Source organism: Mastomys coucha, unplaced genomic scaffold (genome assembly GCF_008632895.1).
Source record: "Mastomys coucha isolate ucsf_1 unplaced genomic scaffold, UCSF_Mcou_1 pScaffold15, whole genome shotgun sequence".
Taxonomy (NCBI): domain Eukaryota; kingdom Metazoa; phylum Chordata; class Mammalia; order Rodentia; family Muridae; genus Mastomys; species Mastomys coucha.
In genome coordinates, this window is record NW_022196897.1 from 44,986,626 (window position 1) to 45,012,666 (window position 26,041).

Below are 26,041 nucleotides of genomic sequence, written 5' to 3' on the forward strand. Positions count from 1 at the left end.
CAACTGAAATTAAGCATCATTGGGATGGTACTCAAAGTCAGTCTGGTAGTAATAGACTAGTGTTTTACAAGTTTGACTTTAAATTGAAAAAAACTTGTGAATTTTTAAAAGACATGATACAAGTCAACAAATTATTTATACTTCCTGCTTCTCAGTTATTCAGAATTTGGGGCAGTGATAGTTAATATTGTCAACCTGATAGGATCTAGGCTATCTAGGAGACAGGGCATGCCTCTGAGGAATTTTCTAGATCAGGATAACTAAAGTGAACAAGGATCATCCTATTCTATAATCCAGTGTACAGGGATGAAAAATCCACAACAAAGCAAGCTAAGACCACCTTTGGTCTTTCTCTCTGATTCCTGACTGCCAATGATACATTGTGACTACCGGATTCAATCTGCTGCACCATGACTTACCCACCATAGAGGATTGTACCCTCCAACTGTAAGCCAAAATAAGCCATCTTTCCTTAAATTGCTTCTGTCAGATGACAGCAACAAGAAAAACCTATAGAAGAGGACTTCTGAGTGATTTTAAGGTCAAATCTATGAAGAAACTACTGGCTTTCCCATTTCCCAGGATTTCTCAGAATCTAGTTAAAGTCTTGGCAATAATACTCAAGGTATTATTGGTCCAAGACTTAGTAAATATGCACTGATATGGGAATGTGTCCTAATCCATTCAAGTTCCTACTTAAAATTACCATAGACTGCGTGGCCTATATTCAATAGAATTAATTTCTCACCGTTTTGGAGGCTAAGATATTCAAAAAGAACAGACATGGTGTCACAGAAGGCCTTGTCACTTGGTTTCTTCAAGAGTCCCTCTTGTTGGGCCCTCACGTGGTGAAAGGGGCAAGGCAGCCCTCTGGGCTCTTTTGTAAGGATACTAATCTAATATCTAAGGGCTGCTTCTTATCTTAGCACATTCTGAAGCCTTTACTTATTAATATCACCCCATTGGTGATTAGGACTTCCACATTGAATTGGTGGGGACACAAGCTTTCAGATCATAGCAAAGTGTCCTTTTATATGACTTTAACATAATGTGTCTGTCTATTAAGGCTAAGAGTTGGGGGAAAAGATGGACTGGTGTAAAAAAGAGTAGCTGACCTACTTACATGCAAAGATTTCTGTACCTGTTGGTGGAGCCTTCAAAATAGCTGAACACCCCTCTCTGGCAATTAGGTTATAAGATGTCCCATTCATTAAGCCATTAACCTTTCAGAGCTGAAACATTAAGGTCAAGAATTAATTGCTCCAAGTAAGCACTCAACCATCTGGGTACCACAGGGTTAATGAGAGGAGTGGGGTAGGGAGGGGTTACAAACCAGGAACACATGTCCTTTAAGTTAGTTTGCTTTCTGTTTAATTGCCCTTAAAACACATACTCTCTCACATAGCACAAAAGGTGAGAGCTGAAGGAAGTTTGCTGGGTAATGGCTTGAAAGGTTTTCCTTCTGAGACACGGTGTTGAGTTACAGCATGCAGCGGAACTGGAAGGAGAGAAGCAGAAGCTGCTGCTGGCAGCCCCAGCCTAGCCCCACGCTTTCTTGTTTTCTTGGGCTTGAAGGAAGATGGGCATGAGACAAGATGCAGCTGCAGCTGACTGCCCTGGGAGTCACCTGGAGTCAGTGTGTACTAGGGTTTAGCTAGGGCCAGAGAGCGGGCACAAATGCCTTGCTGTGAAATGCCACGCAGGCAGAGAGTGACAGGCAGTCAGTAAGAGCTGAGCTTTTCCCCCTTGGACGGCTGTTTCCTGCTAGGTTCCAAGGAGAGGGGCCTCGCTCCTCCTCCTGCTGCTGCTGCTGCTGCTGCTACTACTTCTGCTGCTGCTGCTGCTGCCACTGCTACCACAGCTGTCTCTCTCCACTCCAGGTAAGCAGAGGGCAAGTTGCAAGTCAGCCTATGTACGATGAACAAGATCCGAAAGTTTTTCCGAGGAAGTGGGCGAGTCTTGGCATTTATATTTGTAGCGTCTGTCATCTGGTTGCTCTTTGACATGGCAGCTCTCCGCCTCTCATTCAGTGAGATCAACACAGGGATACTCAAAGAAGATATCATGAGGAGGGAACAGACAGGATTCAGAGTTGAGCCAGACCAAGTGAAGGTCCCTTACACCAGCATCAGAGGGATGAGGCTGCCCTGGAACAGAGTGTGGGGCAAGGAGGACTTTAGAAAGGCTGAGAACCATGGACTCGAGGTTGAGGAGAATATGGACCGAGTACAGAGGAAAGGGAAGATGCAGAACCTCCTGGGAAGGAGGAAGGCTGTGCCTTTGTGGCATCTTGCACAGACGCAAACCCTCCCAGTGACACTTCCTATGCAGAAGACCCAGGGGAGAGACAGCAAGCCTGAAGTCTCCTCCCAGCATATGATGTCCAAGTGGATGGCAGTGTTAGGGTCTGAGAAGAGCCCACTCACAGCATCAAGAGGAGTTCTATTGACCAAACTATCAGGACATACAGAAACTTTCGATAAAAAACAAAAGGCCCCAAAGAATTATAAAGTCAGCAGTGATACATCAAAGCGAGCATCTGAAAGGGCCCTGAATGTGACCATCAGCGTCAGAACTGAGAGATCGAAGCAGCAATCGCAAACAGGAACAAAATCGAAGATGTACTTTGTCAGTCCACCAATCCTGAGTTCCAAGGAAGTCACAGTCACAAAGAAAACTGAAGCAAAACATGACACCCTTCTTAAGTTCCTTGCTGATATGGGTCATTTAAAGAACCCATCTACAAATGAAACAGAGTTGGGAGGACTGCCAGAAGATGAGGCAGCCAAAGTGGCGCCAGGGAAGAAGCTTAATTTCCCTGAAAGTCATATTGTGATTGTCACTAAAGAAGAAGACCCAAAGACAGACACCAAAGAGGTACCTAATTCTACAACCCAAACTGCGCTTCCTAAATTACTGGGTGGAAGTCCAGGTAAACATGTCCCCAGGAATCAAAGCAATACCTCATCCTCTCCACTAGCTCTAAAGAGAGTGGTGTCTCAATCTCAGACCACCAGAACTGGGGGACTCTATACAGCAAGAAGCAACTTGACTTCCAAGATCCCAACTGTGGGACACCAGCAAAGCCATTCAAAAATCCCTGAAAACCCTGGAAGGCACCATGTGTTCAGAATCGATGTAACCCTTTCTCCAAGGGATCTCAACGCTCCAGGTCAGTTTGGGCGCCCTGTGTTTGTTCCCCCTGAAAAGAAGGAGGAGGCCAAACAGAGATGGAAAGAAGGAAACTTCAATGTCTACCTTAGTGACTTGATTCCAGTGGACAGAGCCATTAAAGACACAAGGCCTGCTGGGTAAGACCCATTTCTCTTCTCTTTCATTGAGCTAAGGACTGGGTTCATGTACACAAGGGTTTTATTGCAATGCAATTTTGTGTGAAGGTTGCCCACCTATGGACTTAATTTGACAGTAATTATTTGATGGTGGCCAAATAGTCAACCCTACACACAGAGAAAACTTCTGCTATCAGAAATGTGCCGTGCTCTTTATAGGCTCACATCTCAACTCCCTTCCTTACCTTTCATTTCTTTTTCTTTTTGTAAAAAAAAAAAAAATCTGCTTAAATGACATGTGTTCACTACTCATTAATTAATAATATAGCTCTAATTACAACTTGATGTTCAGTTACCTAAGCCAAGCCAAGTTTCCTGGAAGCTAGAATCCAAATGTCAATTTGAACATGTGTAGTACATAAACAATGGCCATTTTTTTTTTTTTTGGCTTCTTCAAAAACTGTTTCTTTTGAACCTAGGTAGTTGGGGCAGGGTTTTCGATAGAGTTCTCAGAAAGAAGGCATATACAGATGAGCATTTGTTGGCTCATGGTAGCAACTCAATTCCTGATAATCTATAGCTAAGTAATGAAATGCATAATTCCATTGTAACAGTGAGAGTGGAAGTTTTCATGTTGGAAGTTCTCATTGTTTCTAAGCTTGGCAGGAGTGCATCTGGGAAATGTTGGTCTATACACTGAGAAGCAGCCTCCTAAGTCTTCCTGAAACCAAGTCTTAGAATAACCATAAGTAGTGATGACTAAGACAGGAGAAGAGGTGATTGCTCTCTCAACTTAAAAGTCCTTTGGTGCAAATAATACACATTTGTGCATTCTACTGCATGGAGCATTGATGTTGGGAAAAGTCCATCAACAACAAGCAAACACCTTTCGGAGCTTCAGGAACATGCTAGCAATGATCCTGCTCACAGAGTGTCTGCATTACAGGGGTCTGCAAATATGATAATGAATCCCATGAGCCTGAGAAAGGAGGGGGGCAGGCTTTATAGCCTGACTTACTAGATGAGGGCACCCATACAATCAGTGTCTTTCAAATACTTCATATTAGATGTGTATCACTTGCCCACAGTGGTATACCTCTAGAGCTTCCCCATGGACCCTCACATTCAGTTCTTCAAACAAACACCTTCTTCAAACTCATTAACTTCCTCATCACAAGGTGGATCCAGTCACAAATGATTCAAATTCAGTTTCAGACTCTCTTTGGTGTATTTATAAGTGAGGATGCTTGTAGCCATGTGTTCACTACTACCCATTAATTAATACTATAGCTCTGATTACAGCCTGATGCTCAGGTCTCTAAGTCAATCCAGCCTGGAGGCTGGAATGCACAAATGGGCAAGATTGAGACTTTGAACACGTGTAGTATGTAAATAATGGCTTTCTTTGCATTCTTCAGAAAATGTTTCTTATGAGTCTAGGTAGTTGAGGCAAAGTTTTGGGCAGGGTTCTCAGAAAGAAGGCATGTACAGTTGGACCTTTACTCATGGTAACAAGGGAAGTGTAATCATTGTGTCAGAGAAGACAGTTCAGTCTCTTAGCCATTGACACCTAGCTGTTAGCCATGTACCACTGGCCATGTGCCATTCATACTCCCATGGTGTGGAATGCATCCTTGAGAAGAACCCAATAATAGTCCCAGAGAAGGCAACTGAGGTCCTAGGTACATGTCTCAGGTCATTGACCTAGTTCTTTGAAGAGAAGTGATTAAAATTCACATTCAAAATTCTCTTTCTCTCTCCTTTTGTGTATTATCTTCCAAAAAGAATTCTAAAATGTTAGACCAGCTATACCCTGAAATCCCACATGTCACGGTATTGAACATTAGCTATAGTATTCCACAAGGAATTCAGGAAAAAGTCTCTTTTTAGGCAGTTTTGTTTAAGTATGCCGTTGGTGTCCAGCAGGCTGCTGCCAGCCTGGGGAAGAATTAGGCGGGGCACAGGAGCACGGGATACAGCTCTACAGCTCTAAGTAAAAAAAAAAAAAAAAAAAAAAAAGGATCAAACACTAATGCTATCACCCAGCTGATTTATTGAAGGCCCCTTGCCTTCCAGAGCTTGTTAATTTATAATTTCGTTTGAGGAACTGGAGTCCTGCAGCCTAGGAAGATTACAACTGAACTCTGTCTTCTGCAGGAGATTGTCCAGCTGCTGCTCTTTCTGAAAATGACACGTGTGCTTGAGATGATGACTCAGAGAACACATAGTCAGGTCCCCTCCCTCTTGCCACACAAACCACCTTGGATAAATATAGGTGTGTGTGTGTGTGTGTGTGTGTGTGTGTGTGTGTGTGTGTGTGTGTGTGTCTCGGAATGATGCCTGGCTGATGCCCCCAATCTTAATCAGATGAAGACATTAGACACCAGGAAGTCTACATATGAAACTCTGAAGGGATTTCTGGTCCTTTTGTGCTGCTGTTCTTCCTTAAAAGAGGATAAGCCATTTTTCTTTTCTTTTTCTCACACTTGCAAAGTATGTGTTCACATGAATATGTTTAGAAGAAAATACAAATAAAAGTATGTGGTATTGTTTTAGGTAGGCAGGATTTGGAGCAAGGGTGTTTTATTGTAGTGTTTTTAAACTTTGATATTATTTTTCTTCAGCCTTAATCAAAATTATCTGAAATGTCTTATTCTTGCATATAATAATGTTTAAGGTAATAAACTTTAGTCATCTTATAGAAAATTATTGTAAAATATTGTAATAAAATATGTACTTACTTGCATGGGTATGTGGGTAGGGTGCTATAAGAACCAGGCCTCATTATTAGCTGAAGTGCTGACCACCATAATCTTTGAATTTCAAAACTTTAGAAATAGCTTCCAGATGTTTATATTTTAAAACAAAACTACTCTTATAGATTAACACAGCGAGTGCCATATTATAATTTTCTGTTGAATACAGATTGAAAAGGGATTAAAAGCCAGGATTTGCAACATTCATTTCGATTTCATTTCCCTCAGCACAGATAATGACTAGTTTCTCGTTAACTTCTTAAGGCTAAATTAACTGATATGCTAGGGCAAGGTTGACGTTGAGTAGAAGAGACAGGGTTGCCAGGACAACGTCTCCTACTTTAGCCTTAAAGTCAGAATCTCTTTTCCAAACCACCTCTTCCAGATCTTTCTTTCCGTATTCCAGAGAAAGAGTTCTAAGATATTAATTATACTATCTCAAGGTCTTATTCAAAAAACAAAGGACCCCTCTCTGACACCAGCACTGTTCACATTGTATTCTCAGGGCCTTCTGTGTTTCTCTTCCTGGTAGTAGATATCTAGTCTGGTTCACATGCTATGTTTCCCAAGACACCTCTAAGGTCTCTCAAAGTGGGCCCTCAGCATTGGGAAGCCAGTCTCATAACACTGGAAAATAGATTTGTAGTTGATGTGTATATATGTGTGTGTATTGACATCAGTGTTGATGTGGATATGTGTGTGTGTGTGTGTGTGTGTGTGTGTAGGCTTCAGCTTGACCCTGGATGGCTTCAATTGCTCTGTTTTATTTATTGAATCAGGGTCTCTTGCAGAACTCACAGCTTACTGACCCAGCTGGTCCACTTGCCCTGGGGATTCCATTTCTGCTTCCTCAGTACTGAGATGATAGGCAGGCACCACTTGGTGGATTCTGGGGGGTCTAAGCTGTCATCCTCATGCTTGCATAGTAACTGATTTACCTGCTGAGCCACCTCCCCAGCTCCCATGCTATGTTTTCTATACAGGATACTCCTGACTATTGCCTGTTTATTTTATTAGTTGATTTCTTCACAGTCTCCCTCTGTGATCTGCTTCCATGGCCTCACCATTTTTACCCTCACATGCTAATGCAATATTACTCAAAATCCCAGTGTAGCATACCTTATCCTGGGCCATGACATAGCTCCACCATTAAATTCCAATAGTGTTGAATCTATGCAGCCTTCTTTTCACTGAATCACCTTTGTTCCTCAGTAACAAGAGCCTTGAGCATCTTTTTGCCTCCACATTGAGGTTCCAAGCTTCTGCAGAAACTTTTTACAATTTTACTTCAAACTCCCTGAGGGTACAGCACAGAGCTTCACATTCCAAAGATAAACATTGACACAATGCTGTATTTATAAGCATATTTCTCTAAAATGGCTTTTGAAAACTAATGCTACCGTTGAACATAAATCAATGACACATATCAGTTCAAATGAATATGTCACCTAATAAATTCCTAATTGTGTCTTGATTTCTTGTTTTGAATATGTGGAGTGTATTATCATTAAGCTTAAGGTCTCTATATACTATTTTATACTGAGTAATTAATCAATTCATATTTATTCATTTGTTCATATTTTTGCTCATTTAGTTTTAATTTTAATGTTTTGACTTTCAAGCAAGGGAACTGCTTTTGTCTAGATATTTTTCATTAAAGAAATAAAACAGAATTTCATTTTCACCTAGAATACTTGTATATAAAAGATACCAAAAACCAAATGTTCTTTTGACAGTTACTTTAAACTATGATATTCAATCTTTTAAAAGTAAAAATCTAATCACTGAAGTCTTTGTACTTAGTTCTTGAAGGTGTTTACATCAGCACTAATCAACATTCATACATATTTCACATGCACAAATACCACATACAGCTCTCTCTCTTTCTCTCTCACACACATACACACACACACATACACACACACATGCACACACACATACATACCACATACACATACATACATACACACATACACACACACACACACACACACACACACACACACACACACACACACACACCTGTTACTGAGCTGACATCCTTCCTCTCAAAAATAGGGCCATTCTACTTGGAAAAGCCTATCTTTAAGCCTGAATATATGGTTAAAATAGAACTCCCAAAAATGAACTTATTTTAAGAGTGCACTTCCTGAATCTGGACTTGGAGAAATATTTAAAAGATTTTTTTTCCTGCCAGCAGTTAGTTGTCAAAATACAAAAAGAATTGGGACTGGAGAGATAGATGGCTTAGCAATGAAGACTACTTATTGTTCTTGTGGAAGACACAGATCAAAAATCTAGCACCACTTGGTCACTTACAACCATCTATAACACAAGTCCTGGCGAGTGAGCTGATGCCCTCTTTTGACACAGAGGAGCACCAGGTACACACATGGTGTACACACACACACACACACACACACATGCATGTGTACACATGTAAAACACTCATACACATAAAGCAAAGTTTGAAAAATCATTTTAAAAAAGCAATGAGTCGTGATGCACTCATCTATGTCTACTGTCCTGCAACAGGGCTCAACAGTCTACAGTAATGCTAGCTGTTCCTACAGAATTCTGTCAAGCTCGCCCATAAAGCCATCATATCTTTGCCACCTCGGTCCAGAGTCAAGACTGTTAACCAATACTTTTTGGCAAACATGAGATGCAAAAGATAACACTGGACATTTCCTACAAAACTGACAAAATTACTAAGGGAAAAGTTTCCGGAATCTTAATGTTGACTCTAGGAAACCGAAGAAAGGCACAGCTAAAGAAGAAGAGAGTTGGGGAGGGAGACAGACAGTAGCTGATCATGGATCCTCTCCATCCTCAGGCGGGAGACAGACAGTAGCTGATCATGCATCCTCTCCATCCTCAGGCTTCTTGAACGTTATCAGGCTGAAAGAAAATAAAATGTGAAAGTCAAATAAAATTCAGGATTTTATTTTTATATTGATGAATATTTGTCTGGGTGAATTGGGGGTAATTTTGTGACTAATAGTGACTGGAGAACATCATCTGGCATAGACAGAAGCTGGGATATTTCCCAACCAGGGAAGAACCCATCAGTGACAAGGAAAAAAAGAGCATCTAAAAGGCTTCCTTCCTGATTTCACATGTGGAGGTGAAAGCACTCAATGGTGATTCTTCAGCTGCATATGTATCTCTGCGTGCACACATGCATTTGTCAGTAAACATGTGTATATGAGAGGGCTCAGGGCTCTGTTCACAATTGAGAGAGAGAGAGAGAGAGAGGTAGGGAGAGAGAGGTAAGAATATATATATGTATGTTTATGTATACATACCTATAATATGCATATATATGAAATATACATATACACATATACATAATATACATACATATATATGTATATATATATATATATATATATATATATATATATACACATGAAAGTAAGAAGGAAACATGTTTAAAAAGCAGAAGCTAGACCATAACACTGGTTAAATACGTCTGAGAGGTATTCTGAAGCCTTCAGATGTCCCTCTTTGTCACATTCACCACTAACTTGGAAGAGAAAGACAGTCAGAGGAGGAAAATATAAAATGTATTTCAGACATTAATTCAAAGCATAGAAAGCTGTTACATGATTAATATAATTAACATAACATTGAGGAAGTTAAAGCAGGTCAGGACACATCCTCTCAAATGCTGCCTGTGAGCTGGAAGAATGCTTGGGAGAGCATAATGCGTAGGTGCAGGACTTTGAACCTAGTCCCACAGCTTTCTCAGACATCTCAGCCAGGGCCACATTCAACCACCACCCTCGTTTTATTAAATTCTTGATGTAATATTGCCCTGGGTCCTTCTGTCCCAGAACATAATTTCCTATTGTCCTCTTTGGCTGACCTGTTCCAACAGAGCTTTCCAAAGAGAAAAATGAGTCTCCATGCTTCCCCCAGTAAGGCTAAGAAAACTTAGGAAAAATAGCAATGTTTAGAGGCCCTGTTTTCTTTTGAAACTAAATGGAGATGTTTAGACTTCCCTGGAAAAACATCGGTATTATTCCAAACTCCAGTGCCTTTATATGGGCTTGCCTTTTAAATGTGCTGCACTGGCCATGTGAGAGAGTTGAGCTGGAGAACTGAACATTTGCAAAGTTCTTGCCACTTGAATTCTTATTTGTCCTAAGAAAAAAATTCAAGGTTCTTATGGTCACCACCACCCCAAACTTACAGAGAAGTTGGTGTGTTCACATTATGGCAGTAATTCAAGCAGTGGCCATTGCTATCATTGCACATTGCATACTATACTTTATTGTTGGTCATAAACCAGCAGGCAGCTGGTACCCTTTTGCTTTTATGCATGTTATCTCATTTGACTGCTACAACAGCCATAGTAGATTGATAAAATATTGCATCTCTTTATTAACAAATGAAGAAATAAATATGCACACACACACACACACACACACATACACACACACTCAAGGAAAGATAAGGGCTCACAGGTCAGAAGTGATGGGTTGGATACCAATGCTTAGTCTTCTGAATTGCTATCACTAAGTACTAATTGTGCTTCACCAGTCAGGTTCTTTCTGACCCCAGCTACTCTACCTCATGATATACTTTGGCCTCCTTGGTTTGTCAAGGTTCTTTGTAAAGGGAAATCTGTCTCTTGCTGAGACTCATGTTTACTCTATTAGACAGTGGTTCATGCATGCTATATGTGCTTGTCTGTTTGATAATAAGCACTTCATAGCAGCACTAAGGCTAAGAACCTACCCTGTGTGTGCTACAGGTGAGAAAAGTGAAGCTGGATAAAAGAAACAACTAGCAGATTTGAGATCCTTAAGATTCCCCAGCTTCTCATTTGTGTGCTTTTTCCACAATCTCCATAGCCTTCTTCTTTTGATTTCTCATAGTCATATGAGTTTTAGAAAAATAAGACCTCTCTCTTCTTCATATATAGGTCAGGGGTAAAAAGGAAAATCTCAGGAAATAATGACAATGGGTGAAAGCCCAAGGTGACAACCTATATTCCAGAGCAGGTGTGAGGATTGACTTGCCCAAGGTTACACACAGTAGGGCAGGCAAGAAAACATGGCCCACAGATGCCCTGCCCTCCCCCAGGATTATTTTTACCCTAGAACTCCTCCATCTTAACTCCTGCCTCTATCCCAGTTTCACCCTGACAGCTGCCTGCTCAAAATAGACTATTGTGAACATGGCAAGTGTTGGTGCTAGTAGGATGTATTTGTGAGCCCATGTCCGTTCATTCTGATGACACATTCTTGCCTCTGCAACTGCAGCATCGCCAGGCTAAAGGCTTTGGTGGGAAGTGGGGGAGCGGCACTGAATGTTCTCAGTCAGGCGATTTTTAACCAAAAGTCAAGGATCATTTACCCTATAAAAGAACAAATCACAAAAGTAAAATCCTCATATCCATATACCCTCTTATCAGCAGGAGGCAAAGAGGCCCAAATAATTTTAAGGTCTTAGGAAAGAATATAATTCCAGACAGAGCACCTCAGCTGGTCACTTGATTCTCCTGATGCTCCTGTAGATAGCAGAGTGTAGAAAATGAAGGGCGCTCAAGACTCCCATGGAAGCTGTAGTTGAATTGCAAATAGAAGCTGAAACATATTCTTATGACCTTCTGTTCAAACCCATAAAGACTGAGATTTGACCTTCATGATGTGTTTTGCTTCTGCTGGAATAAAATGAAAAATTCATAGAAATGAAAGAATGTTATCATTTCCTCAGTGTTCTGATTTGAAGCCGTCTCTATTTGTTAGGCTCCATTCAAATCAAGTCAGTGGCCAAAGACTGAGCCCACAGAAGCTGAGGAGGTTAACCATCAGCATTGGAGTCTCTTGATAAATGAGCAAGCAGTTGGTAGATTCAGATTAAATATGGTCTGGGGCTGGTGAGTGCTTCAAGTCAGAACCTGTGAGTCAAGATAGATATTTCGAGTTCTTACACAGGCTTTTCAGTCTGAGGCTTGCCTAGTATTTTTAATATCCATTGTTTCATAAAACCTACATGTTCTGGGATGCTAACATCATAGTCTTCATCCTGAAAGTGAATGATCTGAACTTATGAAGATTAAACTTTATGCTGATGCTCAGACAGTCCATCAGGGCCACAAAGGACTAAACTGAGCCCTTTATCCTACCATAGTTATGCATCAACTCGTTCAGGTTCCTCACATTTGGGTTCCTAATCATCCATAGTCTTTGGATTGCTATAGGGATCCAAACCTAGACTTCCCTAAGCAAAAGAGCTTGGGTAATTTTAAGCAGAGAACCAGCCTTATAGAATCTAGACACTGAGTTTATGTAATAAGTGATTACTTTTAAAAAGCCATTAAGTTTTAATCTCAAAAAAAGTTCACAAAACTAAATAGCATGAACATAAATTAGACATCAGTGGCAATTCCCTCTCCTGCAAAAGTATCAGAAATCAAGACTGACAAATCAGAAACAAAGATAATTCATTTTATTTGGGTCAGTCGAGAACAACTTAAAGTGTTCTACAACCTATAGAATCTAAAGGAAATTGGATGGCTGTCACTACTTGTATCTGGATTAAGCATCACCAATGCTGAGAGCTGTCTGGTCTGACCTGTTGTGCTTGTGTGGATAAAGAACAGAAAAGCTGGTTTGTTATACACTTGTTACATGTTTAAGCTGTTTACTGCTATAGAAGATCCAGTTCCTAAAAGTGTGTGTCCCAACACTGCCCAGTGTTAAGCACAAGAAAGTCTTTCAAATGTATATCTAGGATAGAGTTCTTTGAATTCCAGAACATTCTGAGTTTATCTTACATCAATAAAGCAAAGCAAATTCTTGTTCCTGTTTTCCCATTGGAAATCTTGATTTCAGTTAAATATTGATCGTACATGACACTATTACACAAATTAGGTATTTAGAATCTATAGGTCCAGGTTACTATAGAGATGACTCATCTCCCAGAGGACCCAGATGTAATTCTATTACTCGCACCCAGAATGGTAGCTCACAACACCTGTAACTCTGCTCCCAGACAACTGTCCTGCTCCTCTGACCCTCAGAAATACTTTATGCATGCTATACTCTATGCGGGCAAATAACCATACATTAAAAAAAAAAAAAAACAGTTTAGATTCTACAGGTCCTGTGCAATAATTAAAAATTACTCAAGAAAAATGTAGGTTTTAATCCTTGCACATGAAGTTGTCTTTAAATGTTCTCTCTCTCTCTCTCTCTCTCTCTCTCTCTCTCTCTCTCTCTCTCTCTCTCTCACACACACACACACACACACACACACACACACACACACCTGTCTCAAAGGAATATACCTTCTCTCTTGTTATCCAACCTTTGCATTTAAGCTCTACTCCAAATCTCTGTCCTCTCATCCATCTATTCAGTATAATTTATCAAACATTTATTTTGTGCAACACTTCTAGGAGCTTGTAGTAATATGGGAGCAAAGCAGATTTGACATACATTTAGGAATTCTGGATGTAGAAGAGAAGGAAATAAAATTGACAAATGGGTACTGTGAAAGAAATGCAGGTAGCTATTACAGCATAATAGAACAGTTAAACTTTGGCAAGGTGACTGACAAAAGCTTTGTGCAGGCAATATTGAGTCTAATGCCCAGATAAACTAATAGAGCTGTCCACAAGGACATGGAGATTGGGGCTCACTGGTGAGGCAAATCTGCAAACCCAGCTCTCAGAATCACCTGCTTAGTGGTTATGAAGAACCAGAAGAACTCTAAGAAAGAAACTGAAGGGAAACAGCCACTGGGCAAAGGCTGGAATTCACAAGTGTATGAAATCTCAAGAGACCATGATGATATCAAGATGGACTTAAAGAGATAGTACCTGTCAGTTATATCAATTGCTGCTGTAAGGTTGATCAGTGTAAGGTAATTTTACCAGTCATTGACATGTTTGTGAGCTCTGAATTTTATCTGAACCATCCCTCATACCCATAAGAATGATTCCATTCCTCAGGAAAGGGGGAAGAGGCTGATGAGTTTGCCCTCTTCCCACCTACCTAGCTTTCTGTCTCTTTTTAAAGATTTCTTACAAAATAGTCCTCAAAACTCTGTCTATTCCTGCACCTGGCTTGGATGAATGATTGCAACAATCATCTCACCCAGCCCCTTCTCAGTGGACCACAGGCTCATCACTCCAGTCTTTCCTGCTCAGCACTACAGCTTCTGAGAATTGAAACCTTACCTTAGAAACATAAGATGCCTTATAAAATACATTTCAGAATTTACTTTTTATGTTTCCAAAATTGTTCTTCAACTGTTGCTGATTATACAATCAACTACAATTTTTATTAATCCTTAACAAACCTGCAATTGGTGGATTTCTTTATTCTAATTCTTTTCCAAATTTGATTATCAACAGTTAATTTATGACAAACTATTACAACTAATATTCTATGGATTTCTGCAAAATCCATAGAATATGGATTATAAACATAAAAATGCTCCAAACATGGTTTTTAAAGGAAGGAGAGAAAGAAACAAGAAAGTAAATGACTAACTTAACATTTCTCTAAGTTATAACTAAACCTACTTTTGAGTAAGGGGAAAGGGGTACCACATTTAAAACGTATAGGTATGTTACCCTTCAAAATAATAGATATTTCCTACTTCAAGTTGTTAAGTTCTTGAGGTGAAATGATGGACATGTCCTTTCAAAGATGTATTTACTTCCTAATTCCCACAGTCTGAAACAATTTCTTACATAAGAAAAAGGTGAATGATTTGTGGCAAAACCTGCAATTATTAAGTATAAGTCAGAGGCTGATGGAACTTGGGCAATCATCACAGAAACACCTGGAATGTTTGTCTTGAAGATGTCAATAGAAACGATGTGGACATTAGAGATGTTTGCGAGGGTCAGAAAAAAGAGAGGCACTCTGCAGAGAAGGTTCCTGCGACCCTTGTGGACATTTATGTTGTCATGAAAAGATATTGCTAAAAAACATGGGCTCGGAAAGTATCTCTACTGATGCCTTGCAGAGATTCAGTAGCAGGTGACTGGGAACCGGAGAAGATGTCATGTGTATTATAGAGTGCAAGGAGCTTGACTAAACTGTATCTTATAACACATAAAAATGAACAGAAATTGGAGGTGATGAACTTAGATATTTGTTAAGGAATGCAACAAGCACAGCATTGAAGGTGTGACCTGGTATCTTCTTTCTGCTCATAGCAAAATGCAAGCAAAGATAGATAAATTAGGAGAAAGTTTGGAGCAGAAATCCTAGGTGTTAAAGCAACCCCAGGTAATTAATATAATCCTTAAATATAGCCAAGAATGCTCACGCTTTACAGAAATTCCAATGCAGGTGCTCTTTGTACAGAATAAGATTCATTTAGGCAGTCTGCTATTTTACATTAACATTAGAATCAGATTAAGACATCTCATTGAAATGTGTTATTTTGACTTTACAGCACCTGAAAATGTAGCACATGTTCATTTTAGCCCTCTAGTATTTTCTTAAGTTTAACCACATATTATGAGGAGACTGAATTAGTTTTAATATAGAAACTTCCATTCCCAAATGGATGGACCAGTGAACTGTGAGTTATTCTTTTATCTTTTGTTTTGTTTATGACAAAGAATCTCAATGTTTGGGTGTTCTGCATGTTTTCTGGGGTTAAAGTTGGGTGTGATTCTCCAAAGCCTTTGTATATTGCATTAACCACTTTAGGAAAAGACTGAAATTAGAGTCCATGGTGAGTTTCCTTGTGTTTCTTATGAACAAGCTCCATATCAGATATATATTTCATCAAGACAGGTTTTTAATCCATGCTTTGTAGTTGGCAAATTAACGTTCAAAGAAGTAATGCAATTTCTTCGAGCCAGTAATTAGGGATAAGTGATACGCACCCATATGCTTATTTGATTCCCAATCCAAACTCTATTAGTATGGAAAACCACCATAGACCGATGAAATGAAACCCACATCATTTTACATTGCCATGAACGTTATAACCAGGGAAATGATGCTGGGTGAGTCACTGATCATTTTGTGCTTCATTTTGCATCATTTAAAGAAGTATGTGATAATATATTACACAATTGCATCTCAAGCAATTGCCATGGTATTGAATTAAATTATGTTCACAACAGTACGTTAGCAACCATAAACAAAGAACAAGCAAATATTTTTTAACTATAGCATTTACTGTTATCTTTGTTTTATTCATTAAACTAACAAAAATAAGTCATGGTACTTGACAGATGCTCTGGTTCTCACAAATGTTACATCTGCTGCTAGCTATATGTATTCTGGGGATCTAAACTTCTATGGTTACTTCTAGAGCCGGATTAGACCAGAGTTTCAGTCCCAGATCCAGAACTTACTAACAACATAACCAAGAGCCTGTCTGGTCAAGACTTTGACCATATATCTGCCAAAAAGGGAAAGAGTTCTGAGTTTTACACTGAAATAGGGCAGAATACTTAAGTATTTATTCACATGCATCACTCATTATTATTTTACTAAGAGGAGGTGTGTTCACATATGGGCAAATACAGTTTGGACAGCCTCACTAGGAGCTGCCCTGTAACAGTGACACAAGTAAGATACAGAAAATGCCACAAGGAGGTAGCCATGACCTACAGAGCCTGTAGGAGACCATGTCCAGGTGCAGCTCACCAAGTACCTGCTCCCTCTTAGCCTGGCTATCATTCCACACCAGCAGAATGACTTCAAGTATGGGTACTCTGCAGCAGGCACAGCAAGCAACTTTCAAATAGAGAAGTGGGAGAGGATGCAGTTATTTGGTACATGTGCATTGTGCCAAAAACTACTTTCGTATGCTGAGTGGAGTGAAGGATATCTCTTTTGCCATTTGGTGGATGGCTATTTATACAGGCAATCATAAACTACTTAGTGACCCTAAATAACGCAGAAGGCTCTCTTTTGATATATAATGTAATAATGACAGCAAGAGTTACTGTTTAGAAAATGCCTGTGCCAGGAACTATGGTAAATGGTTTCTATGACGATCACTGCTCTCTGAAACTTTAAGAGGACCATTGCCTTGTTTGGCAGATGTGAAAATGAAAATGGAGGCATGGAAAGAATAAGTTATTGAAGTTAATGTCTTAGTTGTAGGATTAAAGTAATCTAACCTCCTACAAAAAAAACCAAAACATCCTTTTTACTGCAGTGTTATACCTCTAAAGGATGCCTCGTGTCTGCCATTGTTAGTCCTTTCAACAAATGCTATTGCCCATGCATACAACAAAATGAACAAGGTACTCATATACACTGATAATATAGATATTTGTGTGTGTGTGTGTGTGTGTGTGTGTACATGTGTGTGCTTTGTGTACAGATTATTCAGGGCTCTTTGAGATCTCAGTGGCATATTGCTTGTGCTGTGCTTATATCCTGGTCCAGGTGTGCAGAGCAACTAGTTCACAACAATCTCCCAACCACCAGCATCATCATGTGCTTTGTGGATGAGGTGTGGTCCACTCTCCTGAGGTCTGTGCACAGCGTCCTCAACCGCTCTCCTCCACACCTCATCAAGGAGATTCTGCTGGTGGATGACTTCAGTACCAGAGGTAAGAAAAGCTTCTTGAATTCTGCCTGAAAAGCTAAAGCTTGATGGAAAGTCATAGCAGTTTTGTCTAGCTGGTAATTTGATGAAGCCTTAGTATTTCTAAGTGCCAACCTATTACTTCATGTGCAGCTATCAAAGAATGAATCTAAGCGCCTGCCATATATGACTAATTGAAGCTGGAGGGAAGCCTCACCAGTAAAGAGCACTGACTTTTCTTCCAGAGGACCTGAGTTCAACTCCCTGCACTGACACGGCAGCTCAAAGCTATCTGTAACTGCAATTCCAAGGGGGATCCAACACCATTTTCTGGCCTCAATAGGCAATGCATGAATGCAATACATAGACGTAGGTGTAGGCTAAACATTTGAACACATCACAAATCCATCTTTAAGAATATCACTGGTCATCCAGGGCTTGGCTGTGCTGCATGTTTCGGTCATTCCCATTGGGACCTACCTGCTTCGTGGGAGTTATTTTTATGATGCCACTCCTGGAGGTGGTCATTCAAGTCCAGAAGATGATGAACAATTCATTTTTCATGGACTGTAAGGAGCAAAGTTCACCCTGCTCATAGAATTACTTTCCTAGTCAGTAGCCACAGTTAAACTCTATGGAAAGCAAAGAAATGGAAATCCCTCTGCTGCCTCTGAAGAGGAAGGAAGCTCCTATGTGCAGTAAAGCTCAGAGAAGACACGTTTTCAAAGGCTCAAAAAGACAGCTGTTCTAGTGCAGACCGGAAGCAGAAGCTAAACCCACGTTTTTTTAAGATTCCGTCTAATTTCATTTCTTACGTTGAAGACTTTTGCTCTTTGCATTACCAAAGTATCTTTGTGTGTAGGAAATCGGAGAGTCCTAGCAACGCCACAACGAGAGTTCCCAAAATGCCCTACGCCTTTTTGAACTAGAAAAAAAAAAAAAAACCACTTGGGTAAGGATGTTAGAGAGACAGCCGAACTTTGATCTGTAAGCATGATGATGCGCGTGCCGCCTTTGCCTTATTGTTACCACCATAGCCACAGTGAGCTCAAGCAGCCAGAGGATGCCGGAAGAGAATGGAAAATGCTAATGAGTGACTGCGAGACCAGACACAGAAGTAGCAGCCAGCCACCAAGCAAGAAAAGCCCTTTGATGAGGAGTAGAGCCAGTTTTTGTTGTCTTGGCTTATTTTTGTTTATTTGTTTTTGAGGAACTTGAGTCTTGTACAATTTCAGGGTCCTCTTTAAGAAACACACATACACACATACACACACACACACACTACAATTACTAGGAAATGTGCTGTAAATATATTCCAGGAAAATCAGTGTAGTGGCACATACCTGCAATCCTAGTCCCTAGGGGCAGAGGCGGGAGAATCAAGAATTCAATTTTAGCCTGAAGTATATTGTGAACGTCAGTCTCAAATAAAGAAAGAAAATGGTAGGTAGCCATTCCTACCCGGTAGGGTTGTCAATAGCCACAGAAGTGACTGTAACTATATCCTTAAACATCTCTAAAATGTTCCTTAGCTGAACCCCTCTACAGCCAACTAAGAAGCAAAGATGCTCTAAAATGAGCTGAAGTCCTAAGTCCTGTGACTAAATCTCTTGTGGGCCAGGACTGGAATTTGATTAGGCAGGACTGTTCCTAACTGAATAACTGGCAGTCCCTTACACTGCATCTCAGGCTGATTTCTTTAAGCTGTACACAAACCAGTCAGGGCTGTTTTCCTTCCCATGGTGAGCATTACATGCCAGGAAACTGCCCGCAGACACAACCACATCAACCAAGCAAGTCCTTCTTCAAAATGGAGATATCAGCTTTCGTTGTTGCTCTGTCCAATGATTCTTAAGTATACTCATTAACTCTTTCATCACTGAGACGTGTTAATGGGGATGGTAGCTCTTAACTAATCAAAACTGTACTGTCTTCTTAAAATTTTTCAAATTTATACAATCAAATTGGGCTCCTATCTTGGATTGGAGAAATTGGCTAGTTTAGAATATTGAACCCACATAAAATATTTTCAGTAAGATGACATCAAATACAATTATGGGCCCAAAGATTAAATTTGGCAACTAGAATGACATCATAGTTTTGGATTTGAAATTACAAAAATGCTCCTAATAAACCCAATTAATTAAAGTATTTTGCATTTGTTCTTACCCTGATGTAGACTACTTAAAAGCTAATTTGGATAAATACATGTCTCAGTTTCCAAAAGTTCGGATTCTTCGCCTCAAGGAGAGACATGGCTTGATCAGAGCAAGGCTGGCTGGGGCACAGAATGCAACAGGTAAGAAACTGCCCCACCCCCAAAAATGTGTTCATCACAATTTTGCTTTAATTTATGATGTTTTTCAAACAAACATACAATATGAAAGAATAAAACCAAAAATACCCACATGTTCTTCTTGTGTGAATATTAATTTCTAGTCCTGTGACATGAAATGTCATAGACACAAGCAGATACACACACACATACACATAGACACACACACACACACACACACACACACATACACAGAGAGAGAGGAAAAGGGAGAGAGAGAGAGAGAGAGAGAGAGAGAGAGACAGAGAGACAGAGAGAGACAGAGAGACAGAGAGAGACAGAGAGAGACAGAGACTGAGAGTCTCTGAGAGACAGAGAAAGAGAGAAAGAGAAGGGAGATGGTTACATTAACTCCTTTTTCTGAGCCTTTCAAAAGGAGGTATTAAGTTTTACACCTAAGTTTTCCCTGGGCATTACAATAAAAATCAGAAGAGATTCTCCTAAATAAGCATACTTTTATATTGAAAAGCAGTAAATACTTATAAAGTTCTTATCAACTTTTCTCATTATTCCCAGTGTTTTTCTTTTTTTAAAGAATTATCTCTTTATTTAATGTATATAACTACACTGCACCACACCAGAAGAAGGCATCAGATCCCATTACAGATAGTTGTGAGCCACCATGTGGTTGCTGGGAATTGAACTCAGGACCTCTGGAAGAATTGTCAGTGCTCTTATCCACTGAGCCATCTCTCTAGCCCATTCCTAGTGTTTTCCAATTTAAGATCTTCTTATATTTCATGTTATGTATATTATGGTAGCTATTGGTTAGTTCAATTATTTTAAATTCTCAGTCTAGTTTCCTCATACTTTGCATTTACATATTGTTGAATTACTTTAATATTTCAGGCACTGTATTTGTACAATTGACCATGTTCTGAATTTTTAGTTCTCATGTTACCTTCAAGATAAATGATTTGCATGTGGTCAACTTACACAATTTGACAGGTCACAGCAGTAGCCATTTTCTTGTTTCTTCCTATACTGTTCGACTGTTCCCCTATTTGGTTATACTGAGTTAACATATTCACAACTAGACCTCTTCTATGGGGGTTGGAAGTAACTTGTGGGCTAACCCACATGTTACTAATCTTTCAGAAGATTAACCTAATACTCACACATTTTACACAGGGATTTAATATGTACTACTGTCCCTTGCTTGTTCTGATTATTACAATGTGGGACTATAAAACGGCTTTTCTCTATTGCTTGTTATTTTTAAGCTGGCTTTTGTATGTAGTAAAGAGATAGATCTCTTCCATATCCTATCTCTTTTCCTCTCCTATCTTCTTTTCTACCCATCTCTTCTCCTACTCTTCCCCTAACCTTCTCCACTCAGATGCCCCTGCAACTCTGGTTCTATAGATAGTAAGTACCTCTCATTCTCTCAAACTGGTCAGTAGGAACACCCAGACACCCAATTCCAGAGTCTACATTTTCATTTCCTACACTCTTTCTTGCTTGTGGGCATTTAGTGACCACTCCCCCTCTGGAAGCTCTGGCATTGCCTGTCTCCATCAACTTGGAGAATTAAATTGTCATGATAGTCTTATTTCCCTGTAACTAGATCCCCCAAATGTTCTTATTATCCCATTGGCTTGCTAAAAGTGTTGATCCCTTTGTGTATTAGTATGGATTCTCTAGAAGACAAGAACTGGTAGGCTGAACATATAGTAAAGGGGAGAGATATTAGATTGTCTTATGCAACACAGTCTGGGTAGTCCAACAATGGCTGACATATCTGGAAGAGTCTGAGAACACAGTCCACAAGGCTGAGTATTTCAGTGGTCTCAGTCTGCCACTGAAGGTCTAGAGAATTCATGGAGAGTAGTTTGTTTTTATATTACTGACTTTTCCTGGGGCGATAAAACACCAAATGTACTCACCTCAGATAGAGAGCCCATGAAGTATGGATACCACCAAAATCCAACTTAATGAACCTATGAGTTTTATCAATATTTTTTATAGGTTGGGGGGGTTACTTACAGGAGCAGAAATAACTCAAAGACAGTTGTATCACCAAAGCTCAACCCAGCATGAGAGATGGCTGATAAAAGCTAGGAACTTAGAGCATGCTGCATAAACTGCAGGGAGCTCAACAGGTTGGAGAGTGACCTTTCCTGGTGGCTCAATTGGTCTGAGCCTCTTCCAGGCAGTTGAACTTTGTCTCTTCTAGACAGTTCTCTTGGCCTCTGTTTCTTCCAGGCGACTGGATTTGTCTATGAGTCTCCTCTTAGTAGTCTTTTCTGTCTACCTTTGGTCTACAGATAGGGAGAGGCTAGTGAATCTAATCAATTTTAAGACCTTCTTGAAGCTATTTGACTTGTTTAATTCCTGCCTCAAGGAACTTTCCCACAGTATTTTAACCATCCCCCCTTAGAATACCACTATTTTACTCCCCCCCCCCCTTTAGCATCCTTTCTTAAAAAGTTTCCCTTCAAGATGGAAAGTTTTAATCTCAAAAGAAACTGCTACACAAGAGTGGTCTCTACTCCACACTGGAGATCCAAAGAAGGTAGGTTCTGATATTAGCAAAGAAACAGATAAGCTGTAGTAGACAATCTCGCTAGCAAGAGTGGAGTGAGCAGGCAAAAAATGAGCTCCCTTGTGCTCCTCCTTTTATCTGAGCTACGCTGGAAGCTGCCCTCATTTAGGGTCAATCTTCCCACTTTAATTAACTTGATGAAGAAATTGCCTCACAAGGTACCTAACAGATTGTTTATTAGGTGGTATTTGATCCAGTCAAGTTACTAACCAATATTCATCATCACACTTCATAGTAGAAATTGTAATTGAATAACAAACAAATCACAACAAAATTAGTGGTAGCTAGATTTTTTTATATTTGTATTTTTTATTTATCAATTATGATATTAAGTATTAAATACAAGGATTTATGCATGTAAGTACAAGGGTTACCATGGAGCTATGTGCTTAACAGTGACTTTAGTTTTTTTTTTACCATGTATTCAATGGACAAAAAAATGTCTCATTATGAAATTCTATGCATGTGTATCACACTGATATTGTTTATCCCTCATGATCCACACCTGACAGACTATGTTTGAAAATTGAAATGCCTCTCCAAGATTAATTTCCTTAGTAAAGTAAATCTATGAATAATGCAAAAATATGATAGTTAAGAAATAATTTAGAAAAGGAACTTATTAGCTGACATGTGGCTGAAAAATATTCACACGTGCAAGTGTGGAGCACAGATATGAGCTGGAAAATTCCAAAGCAAAGAGGTAGTTCTTATGTCCTGATGAGAACTGACCAGGGAGGTGAGTGGTAAGAGGTTCATTTGGAGGAAAAGACAAGCATAAAACTTCTGTACAGTTCTGTATGCCAGGCTGGAGAACCAGTGAAGGTCAGTGAAGAGAGTGCTAAATTGTCTGATTTGCATTTTAAAAGCTCTGGCTGCCTCCATATACAAAATGGATATTGTAGAGATGAAAGGAAAGAAGTAAAGAATTCAGTTAGGAGGCTATTACAGTTGTCCTGGACCTGAGAGAAACAATGGCAGCTGGAAGACAGTCAGATTCATAATTTACACTGGGCATGGAGGCTACAGGAAGAAGCATCAGATAAGACAAGATAAGAGGGGAAATGAGAAAAATAAAAAACAAAACAAAAACAAAACCAGACAACAACAACAACAAAAAGCCTTGAATTGGAATCAGAATAACTTGATGGATAATGGGTCCATAACTGGAGGAGTAGGTCTTTCATTGTAGTAAGTTCTTATATACCCTTTGTTGACTTTAAAATGAAAATTAGAAATCCATGAGGAAAAACCTTATGAATACAGAGTGAGCCATGCTGCTTTATCAATGAGATTTCCCCCATCCCACACAAAGAACAAAGTATGCTGACAATATCCCCCTAAATAGCCCAACTATTAGACAGTGGTATGGGATGGGACACTTCCTTTCAAGGTGAACTTGGTTAGGAACAGTAGCAATCAGTTACACTTCTCTCCATAAAATACTGTCTTTAAATTTAGTGAATCCAAATGTAAAACTTTAAATTTGTGTCTCACATTCATCATTACTCTTGTGAACACTGACTCGGTGCTTATGTGGTAAATGTCACACTCTTTGACAAGGACTTCTGTTAAGAAATAGACTTTTCATCACAATCTAGATACATGTAAAAATACATATGTGACCACAGAAGAAACTGCCTCAAATAGTGTTTGCAGTATATTCTATCTTTCTATCGATGTTAATGAACAGTTCCACCATACTGACTGCTTCCCTAAGGTTCACAGACCTCCCTCTGGAAAACACTAGCTTTGTGTATCTTAACTCCTCACTGCTCCTAGTAAGTTCTGCCTACAGAACCTGAAGAGAACACTTTTGTCACCTCTGAGTTTTATAGGACTACCCCATTGTAAATCACAGCAAAACAAATTTCTTTAAGATAAAAAACTTTAAATGATATAGAAAACTACAGGCCCATTTTTAACACTTATATATCTGTATCTACATATGTACAACTAGCCCTCCTTATGAATCCGTGCACTCAATCAATATTAAATTAAAATATTTTAAAAAAATTATCTGTATTAAACACACTCAGACTATTTTTTCTTGTTATTTCCTCAGATAGCTTAATATCACAACTATTTACATAACAGTAGGTATCATAAGTAATCCAGGGATGATTGAAAGTATGCAGGAAATGTTACATTATTATATATAAATGAGCAATGTCAACACCTGAGGATGGTGTTATGCCTTGTGAATACTAAGAGACCACTGCACATATAAACAGTAAACAATAAATTCATAAATTATCAAATTGCTATGAAGATTGAGAAGATTTATTTTCACTATATGTTCCTATCTCCTGTGGAATGCATGATTTGAATGCAATGCTTTGCTCAGGTTACTGGATGGCTAGTGTCTGAGAGATTGAGAAAAGAAGGGAGTTATGCATGACAGGGTTAGTAGCATCCTGACTAAAGATGTACCCTTGCTCCTGGAAGCAAGCCAGACCTGTGCTAAGTTTGTCAAGAATATAATTTAGGGATTGCCTTTGAATAAGGTGGGCTGGCCTGCTCAGTGAATCTCATTACCCTGAGTGTTCTCCAACCCTGTGAGCAGCCATGAGTTGGAAGCTGTAGAAAGTCTGAAGAGTCCTTGAAAATCAGAGATCAGCAAAGATGCTAAGCAGAAATATTCTCAGGAATGCTTCAGCCAAATGAAGAGCTAAAAATTAAGAATATGTGTCCTGCATCTACATGTCCTGCATACATGCCTGTCCTCAAATTATTCACCCAGTGGAATTAACAGGAAAAAAAAAAAAGACACGTATCTGAAAACAATGGGGCTAGATAGTCAAGGACACAGAATAATAAAGTTCAGACTATTTTCCCTGAAGTATTAATTAGCCACTTTTGAAGGCTGAAAGGACCATCTCCCAAATAACCAGTGGCTGATCAGTTCTCTTACCATTAGTAAGAAGTGGTACCCTCAGAGTTTGGTGTCTGAGTCTAATGCACATACAAGAGTTATGTCAATTACCTGCTGACTGCATGAGAAGTTCCAAAGGACCAACCAGGATGTCAAAATTATATGGGCAGGATAACAACAATATATTACTAAGAATTATTCACCAAAGAAAGGTGGGGTATAGAGCAGGGAAACTCTTCAGTGAGAGTCCTGGGTCAGATTCTCAATCACTCCATGTCAAGGCCTCTAGCAAAATTCTCAATGTTGCCATTAACATTCCTAGACTCAGTCAACGACTTCAAGTAACTACCCAACAAGAAACATCAACCTCTTGACCTACACCAAGGTTTCCTGAAAAGCGTTAGTTGGCAACATTCTACACATTCCAGAGTCTGTTTTTGCTTCCTCAGTATCACTTCAGAGACATTAAGTAAAATTAAATGAAAAGCTAGGCCCCGTGTTCCTCTAGAAACCATAAACACAATGATGTAGCACTAAGTATTTGATGATACAACAGTGTCCATGCATGGGGTGGAGTACTATGGTCATGAAGGAGCTAAGGGTATTTGACACACTGAGTAACTTGGAGTTGACAGCATTTTTCTTTGTCTTCTTCTTCTTCTTCTTCTTCTTCTTCTTCTTCTTCTTCTTCTTCTTCTTCTTCTTCTT

At 39.5% G+C, this 26,041-nt stretch overlaps 1 protein-coding gene across 1 annotated transcript in view; it reads left to right on the plus strand.

The window, feature by feature from the left end:
- The first annotated feature begins 1,656 nt into the window (after positions 1-1,656).
- The window catches only part of Galnt5 (polypeptide N-acetylgalactosaminyltransferase 5), a 40,892-nt gene continuing 16,507 nt past the window's right edge, over positions 1,657-26,041 (plus strand). Inside the window, exons 1-3 of the mRNA XM_031373382.1 lie at positions 1,657-3,311; positions 17,437-17,603; positions 19,758-19,877. Coding sequence (XP_031229242.1) covers positions 1,918-3,311; positions 17,437-17,603; positions 19,758-19,877 — 1,681 coding nt within the window. The 5' untranslated portion in view covers positions 1,657-1,917. The remainder of the gene's footprint in view (positions 3,312-17,436; positions 17,604-19,757; positions 19,878-26,041) is intronic.